The sequence below is a fragment of the Hemiscyllium ocellatum genome, chromosome 32 (assembly GCF_020745735.1).
Source record: "Hemiscyllium ocellatum isolate sHemOce1 chromosome 32, sHemOce1.pat.X.cur, whole genome shotgun sequence".
NCBI lineage: Eukaryota > Metazoa > Chordata > Chondrichthyes > Orectolobiformes > Hemiscylliidae > Hemiscyllium > Hemiscyllium ocellatum.
This window is the reverse complement of record NC_083432.1, coordinates 16,924,808-16,933,041: the sequence shown is the minus strand read 5'-3', so window position 1 is coordinate 16,933,041 and position 8,234 is coordinate 16,924,808. Positions and strand designations below refer to the sequence as shown.

The 8,234-nt window shown below is 38.8% G+C and overlaps 1 protein-coding gene across 1 annotated transcript; it reads right to left on the bottom strand.

Moving 5' to 3' along the window:
• Positions 1 to 2,264: 2,264 nt before the first annotated feature.
• ifnphi4 (interferon phi 4) lies at positions 2,265 to 3,911 on the bottom strand. Its single transcript, XM_060848584.1, has 4 exons — positions 3,780 to 3,911; positions 3,337 to 3,426; positions 2,462 to 2,701; positions 2,265 to 2,363 (listed from the first exon to the last, which is right to left on the bottom strand). Exons 1-4 carry the CDS (start codon positions 3,909 to 3,911, stop codon positions 2,265 to 2,267), a joined length of 561 nt encoding a protein of 186 aa, XP_060704567.1.
• Between the last annotated feature and the right edge of the window lie 4,323 nt (positions 3,912 to 8,234).

Here is an 8,234-nt window from a genome sequence, read left to right as displayed (position 1 = left end):
AAATCTTCCCTTTATCCCCATCTTCGTCCCACTTTCTAAAGATATAAAACCCATTACATTTCTTCTTCTTTTAGTTTTGAAGAATCTTGTTTGATTCAAAATGTTAACTGTTTCTCTCTCCACATATGCTTCGAGTCTTATTAAATACTTCCAATAGCTCTGTTCTAATTATGGGCAAGGCCATTGTACACTGAGCTTTCACTTGGTAGACAGACTTACTCCTTTTTATTTCCAGACTGATGGCCAAAGTCTACTGAAGGCTATGCTTGCTTTGGAAATCCTCATGCGTATCATGCCATTAATATTAGCAACTTTAGAGAATGTGCTATGAAAATAAAGGTGCTGCTAAAACATGGTAATACAGTAATAGTGCTCTAAATCTCTGCCATTTCACATTGGTGTCAATCTGTAGTAAGTGTGAATGTTCAGGGATAAAAACATTGCAAATGAATGACATCGTAATTATTTATTCAAATCATTTTTAGCATTCATGCTTCCCATTGTCCCCTCCCTGTTCTAACCATGAGTATTTTTGTGTTGGACAGCCTAGACAGACTGGGAGCCCAAATACAAGGGCCAGCTGCAGCTATCTTTTCTGATTTTATTTGTAGTTTACAATCTTTGGATGCAACTATTACATTAATTTTTTGAATTGTTGAGATTTATTTAGAATACATTTAATACTTACTTCTACTTAATTTTGCAAATAATTTGATAATTTCGTCTCATGCAAACTTTAGCCATAGTCATTCCACTCAATAAAATTTTACAAAGTAATTCTCAGTTTGTAACTGTGTAGAATGGCAGAGATCTCTATCTCTGAAGTGGCCAATTGATGTTAAATTTCGTTCACAAATTATTTTATTTTAAAATTTGCCATGGGCTAACTCATTCAAGCAAGAATACTGATAAACAGTTATGGGTTGGGGGGGGAGGGGTGGTTTGGGAGAAGTTGGGCGGAGAGGGGTGATATAAACAAGAAAGAAGTTTCTGCTGTACCTTCCCCATCCCCCATCCCCACAAAGACGTGTTACCACTGGTACATTTACAACTCTCGGTAACCACCATATGAGTATCTGCAATTTGATAAATTTCATTTAGTGGAATACAGACAACAGCCTGCTCTGGAAGAATCACTCCACAAAGTGACAGGATTCAATGCTTGAAGAACATGGCCAGAGAAAGCAAATAAATCACTTGGAAATCGATAAATAAAGAATGAAACGTAATTATAATTTCAAGATCATGCAAAGACTAACACATACATATGCAAACGAGAGGAACTTAACGTTAAAATTTGAAACCATTTCATAAACAGAGTACAAAATATTTATTTCGAAGTTGCATTTGAGAGTCTGACGCCAATTAATACCATAGTGCAATAAAATTAGTTAAATACACACACAACAAACATTTTTCAACTTGAAGGATATTCACTGTATTCGGATAAAAATATAAACGCATACATTAAAATTAATTATAAAATCTCAAAGGTTCAACATATTAGCAGAAAGGCGCCTGATATTTATACTGCAAGTGTTCACAGGGGTCATGTAGGACAGTATTAACATGGTATCTTCATATTCCGTCTTCCTTTGGCACCTCGTGGGGAAGTTTTGGAAAGATTATGACGATGGCTGTGAGAATCTCGTCATTAGGATTCCTTCCAGATGGGAGTCGAAACCGGAAGTTTTGAAACTGGGCTACGCGACATCCCCTCCCCAACTGCAGGATGAAGAAGCTACCATAGATCAGCCCTATGGTCCTACCATCAGACAGCGGTGACTGAGGGTCACCAGACTTCAGGTGAGGGGAGAGGGTGAGGAGGATAGTCCTTGATGGGGACATCAGCCAGGGAAGTGAGCCCAAACTGTTGGCATTCCTGCAGCTCAGCCACCCAGGTCATCTCACATTCCCAACAGACATGAACCCCGTGTAGAAACAAAGACCACAAAATAAAATGCTACAATTCAAAAGGTTTATTGCTAATTGGTGTAATTGAGCAACATCTCTTGTCATAAATAGGTTACAAAATAACATACATATTTCAGCGACTTGAACATACAAATATTTTGCATTTTAAAAATGTTCACATATCAGATAAATATCAACCTCGCATTTAATATTAATCCGAACAAATGTCATTCAGAATTATACTGGCTTGATTCCCTTAATCGAGCAATACAACACTTCTGTAAAACTTCAATATTTAAATATTAAATAATAATCGATCCCTGATTTTAATAAATATCGATGGAAACTCTTTAGTTGCTTTTGTTCAGTTGTCCCGTTATGAACAGCAGCTGTTGTAGACGGGCTCTGGTCTCAGTGCGGATTATTTCCCAGGAGCAGTCACTGAATTTCTGTAAAATGGGAACATAGAGAAAACCCCATGAGAAAAATGAACAGTTGTAAATGGGTTGACATGAACTGAATGCCAGTTAGTTATCAATTGTCACACCTTCTGTTTGAGAAACTTGTTCAGTTTCTTGAAGTATTTGAGAATGGCGGAGTTTCTTCTCTGCCTGGACTCAGCTCCCGGTTTTCTCACACACGTTTCCAACTCCCGGAGCTGACGTTCCAGAAGAAGACGAAAGTTTTCCACCTTCTCCCGGGACCAGGTGACCGACCCCAGGCTCCTGCTGTAGATCTTGCTGATGTGACGCAAGGTTTGGTGGACAATCTGGATCTTTTCCTGGGCCTGAGAAAAATACACAGGACATTAGTGGCACAGTGGTTAGCACTGCTGCCTCACAGCGCCTGAGACCCAGGTTCAATTCCCGACTCAGGCGACAGACTGTGTGGAGTTTGCACGTTCTCCCCGTGTCTGCGTGGGTTTCCTCCGGGTGTTCCGGTTTCCTCCCACAGTCACAAAGATGTGCGGGTCAGGTGAATTGGCCATGCTAAATTGCCCGTAGTGTTAGGTCAGGGGTAAATGTAGGGGTATGGGTGGGTTGCGCTTCGGCGGGTGGGTGTGGACTTGTTGGGCCGAAGGGCCTGTTTCCACACTGTAAGTAATCTAATTTCTCGTGTAACTGACTATTGCAATCGACATTTGAAACTGCAAATATGATGTTTGAATTTACAAAATCAATATTGTTTTTAACAATTCTGGTTAATACCGAGGTGTCTGGCTGACAAGTTAACAGCAACAATTACGAAAAAGAAGAAATTAACTTCAAAACATTTCTCGCCTGTTTGTTCATCACAGACACGTTGAACTTTCAGACCAACTTTTGGGATCATTGCCAAACTGCTTGTTTTGGCTGGATTGGAGATATTTCCCTACATTTATTCCACCTGGGCGAACTGAGGGTTTACAAGGAACACACTCACCTGTGACCGGTTGACGAGCTGGTGCAGATCCAGGGGATCGACTTGCAGTGATTCTCTGGTTGCTACGCACTGCAGTGGAAAGGACCCTCCCTAGAATAGGACAGAAACTGTCAGAAGCGGCTCCGAACACAAACAAGAAATGTTTCCCCTAAAGCATCTACGGCCATTCATTATCACTGAACAATTTGCTTCACGATTTTACCTCACACATTTAACTGTCCGCCGAATTAAATCAGCCACTTCCGCTGTAAAAACGTCCCGTTTTCCATACATTTCATTTCGTATTTTTATAAGTACTTGACTATTCTCTTAAGGAGGTATGCTTCATAACATGATGCAAAACACCCAACCTGAACAATTTCTGGAAGTGAGAATATCCCGAGAAACAGCAGGGTTAAGATGAGAATTGTCTTCCTCTACCATTGATCTTTCTACTAACTCACCATGTCCGTCAGGATCTTTAGAGCATCCCTGTTTAGCACTTGCTGTAACTGTAGTCTCTGGCAGTCCTGGCTCAGGGTTCCAGGCAACAAGACAAACAAAGTGCACAGTCCCCAGACACCGGGAAAGCCCATGTTTAAACAATAAATGCTAACACAGTGGTCTGAAGCTGCAGATTGGGACTGAATCAGCCGTCAGCTCCGGGTACCAGCACAAGCTGAACTCCTTCTCCCTCCTAAGGAATATTCCTCCTGGGTGAGCTGGTCCCATTTTAAGGTGTACACCAGGGTATTCCTTTGACGTGATAAAAACAAATCGATTTTGCTTCTAACCACAATGCATTTTCAGGGAATCTTTCAACTCCGTTGTCAAAGTAACTTCTTCATTTAGAATTTTTCACTTTCTGCTTAATTAAAAGTGAGAAATGACTATGATAAATTAATATACAAAACTGTTCTTCAATATTAAAATTGCAAATCTAGATTTCACTTTGGGTACTACTCAGATCCCAAGGACTAACAAAATAATTATATATAATTTTATTACATATTTAAATCCCAAAATGCAAAATCTCTTCTTGTTTCAGAAACTTCTCAGGTCCTCCTCAGTATAAAATGGAACATACTTCAGTGATATTAAAAATATTTCAATCGTTTTACCTGAGGAAGAATCATTAGTCTTGGAGGGAAAACCATTCCAGGGATGAGGGAACTTTTCTATGAGGGTAGATTAAAAAGGTAGGATCTTCATTCTCTGGAACTTAGAAAAATGAGAGGTGATCTATTGAAAAATGTCAAATGTTGAATTGTTTCATAGAGTCAATGGTGTGAGTGCATTTTCCCTGACAGATGTTTCTAGAAATGAGTGTTACAGTCTTAGCATAGACATTTGATATTGAGATGAGGAGAAACATAAAGAGCCATTAGACTGGCTTTTTATTGAATTCAAATCTCACTATCTACTGGAGTAAGAGTCAAACACATGAATCCAGAACATCAGTGTGGTGTTTCTGAATTCAATAACATCGCCACTAAGCAATGGTGGTGCATTTGTAATGTTTCTGGGTTTGATAATGCAGAGGTCTAAGGTAATATTTTGGGAGCATGGATTCAAATCCCGTAATGGCATTGGGTGAAATTTAAATTCAATTAGCTAATCTGAAATTGAAACCTAGTCTTAGCAATAGGACCATGAAACATTGACCATGATGAAAGTTGATCTGTTTCTAATATTTTTACGGGAGGAAGTCTGCCACATTTGCCTCATCTGGCATACATGTGACTCCATGGCAATGTGGTGACTCCAAACTAGCCTCTGAAATGCCTCAAGGAATTCGAGAACCATTGACACCAGCTTCAATTAGTGAATAGTGACATCATCTTCTATATCTCAGCGAAAAACTTCTTCCTCCTTTTGTCAGAGGAAAATATTTTGGATAGAAGTTATCCTAAAATATTGGGACTATTATTATATTGAAAACATATCTAAAAGGGCTTGGAAAAAAGATGCAGCAGCATCTAAGTACATTTCAGAGATGTGATATTGCAACAACAATGAGGTTGAAAGCCACATGCAGTAGTTGTTGGAAAGAAAATAGTAAACAAGTTTCACACACCAATAGAAGGTCATGGCTTAGTGGCAATATTATTGAATTCAGAACTTATATTCTGGGTTCATGGGTTTGACCCTTACTCTAGTAGATAGTGAAATTTGAATTCAATAAACAGTCAGTCTAGTGGCAATAATGCAACTTTTGACGATCGTGAAAATTATCTGGTTCGTTAATGTCCTTCAGGGAAGTAAATCTGCAATTCCTACCTGGTCTGCTGGACATTTGACTTCAGACCCACAGTTAATTGTATATGAGCAATTATGGATGATCAGTTAACTCTAGCCTAGCCAGTGATGACACATTCTATGAATGAATAAAAGAAACACAGGAATTAAGTTTAATAGCCAATTAATCTGCAAGCTGGATCATGTCAGAGTGATTCAGAGATTGTCAAGTACATCTTGATATCATGTAACTCCTGTTTGGATGTTATATTTTTTAAGTTGCAAAAATAAACTGTTTGAACTGTGTCAGGTGTTTGCAATGTCTCACAAGTGCCCAACCCAGACCAAAAATTGTTACATAATGGTTGCAGTCAAGCATTGCGTGACATTTATATTCATTAACGTGAAGAATTTAACAATACAAACTCTTCCGTTTTCTTCCAAGCAGGTAACTTTAAACAAAAATGGAGTAAAATGTACCTTATGACACCAATCAAATCAAACTATGTTGAAAAAAATAGATGTCTGATCATAGAATATAACATTGAAAGATGACAAAAACTTGATCAGTAGAGGAGCGAAATGGAGATCAATAGAAATTGTAGGATTGAGGATCAAAAACAAGAGCATTAGAGAGCTGAATGCTCCATCACCAATCGTGGGATAATGGAAAAAGACGTCTCAGATCAGAAGACCAAAGAATGCATCTAAGGCAAGAGAAATCATGGAGAATTTGAAGATGAAATTAGGGGTTTATACATAGCAGAGGTGGTGAAGAATCTATTGGAAGGCAACGAGAATTCAGATATTTGGTGACCAAATGTAGACCAAACAATTTTGGAGTGATGGGAGAAATATCTATGTGGTGAACTGCACCACTGTGTTACAACAGTAGAAATAGATATCCACCTGCTGGTGATCAGGTGAGGTTTCCTGTGCATGTTTATGTGCTTAACAATTTGAGGCATGATTAACATAATTACAATGGATGCAACATTTAAATGGATAGTTCAGCCTATGCACATCAGGAACAAACTGGGAGATAAACTAATGAGGAAAAAGGATGGCTTTGGTTACTCGCTCAACCCTTGGAATCTTTGTTATGTATCTCATTAATTGCTTTATGACACTTTCCAAAAAGGTTAACAGTAAAATCATTTGGAACAAGTTGCGAAATGCAGCATAATGTTGTTAATGTGCATAAAACAAGAACACGTATGTGTTTCTGATTCAAGCTTCCACTGACTCATGTGGGAGGTTACCACACAAGCTGGGGATCCAGGCTTGTTTCCAGCTTCAGGTGACTGTCTGTGTGAAGTTTGCACATTCACCCCCTATCTGTGTAGGGTTTCATTCCACAATCTAAAGACATGCAGATTAGGCGAATTGGCCAACTTAAAATGCTCCATAAATTCCCAGAGATCTGCAGGTTAGGTGGGTTAGCTACGGTTAATGTAAGGTTATGGGGATAGGGTTGTTGTTTGTGGTGGTGGGTGGGGAGGGGGAGCGGAATGGTGCTGCATCTGGTTGGGGTGGACTCGATGGGCTGCTTCCTCACCGTTGGGATTTTATTATTCCATAACATTGGGCTGGATTAAAGAGTTATTCAAGAAAGGGAGTAAGGACAGTTCTTGAAACTACAGGCCAGCCAATTTAAGATTTTACAACAATAATTGAGGAAAAGGCAACAGACATTTGGAGAGATATGAACTAATTAAAAAGCGTCAGCAAGGATTTGTGAAAGGCAAATTGTGTTTGACTAAGCTAATTGAATTTATTCATAAAGTAACAGGTTGATGAAGAGCATGCAGCAAATATTGTCTATTTAGATCTTAAGCAAGTATTTAATAAGCTGCCACATAGGAGGCTGATTAACAGCATTGAGTCTTGTGGAACAGGAGGATTAATGTCCAACTAGCGAGATGATGTCTTAGTAGCATTATTGCAAGGCTATTAATCCAGAGATACCAAGTACAAATCTCACCATAACACATGATGGAATTTGAGTTCAACAAAAAAAACCTGAAAATCTATTATTAAGTCTAATGATGACCATTGAACCATTGCTGATTGTTTTAGGGAAAACTCATTTGGTTCACTAATGCCCTTTAAGCATCCTTACCCAGTCTGGTCTATATCTAACTCCAGACCAATAGCAATATGGTTGACTCTTAACTATCCTCTGCATAATAAATGCAGGATTGGACAACACTCATCCTGCAAATGAACTTTTAGAAATTGTTCTGAGGACAGAAAACCACGAGGTTTGTTTTTGGATTTCTAGAATAAAATTTGCCGTTGGTATCAAACTTGGAGGAATAGTAAACGATGAGGATGACAAAGATTGCCTGCAACATGACATAGATAGGTGAGCGGAATGGGCAGGAAAGATAGAATTTAATCAAGGGACGTGTGATGCATTTAGCTGAAGGGACAGGAAGAGGAAATATAAACTCAATGGTACAATTTAAAAGAGTATGCAGGGACAGGAGGAAATATGTGCATCAATTCTAAAAGATGACAGGATATATTGTGGAGTGAATCATAAATCATATGGGATCATGAGTTTCATGAATAAGGGCATTAAGTGCAAAAGGAAATTATGCTGAGCCATTATGTTAAGTTGCCAGAGTCCTATTGGACCATATGGCTGCTCTATCATTTGAGAGAGACAATCAGTG

Coding starts and splice junctions, on each gene's coding strand:
- ifnphi4 (XM_060848584.1), bottom strand. CDS start 3,911: ATGGGCTTTCCCGGTGTCTGGGGACTGTGCACTTTGTTTGTCTTGTTG. Junction 3,427..3,779: donor TAAAGATCCTGACGGACATG/GTGAGTTAGTAG, acceptor GTCCTATTCTAG/GGAGGGTCCTTTCCACTGCA. Junction 2,702..3,336: donor AGCTCGTCAACCGGTCACAG/GTGAGTGTGTTC, acceptor TATTTTTCTCAG/GCCCAGGAAAAGATCCAGAT.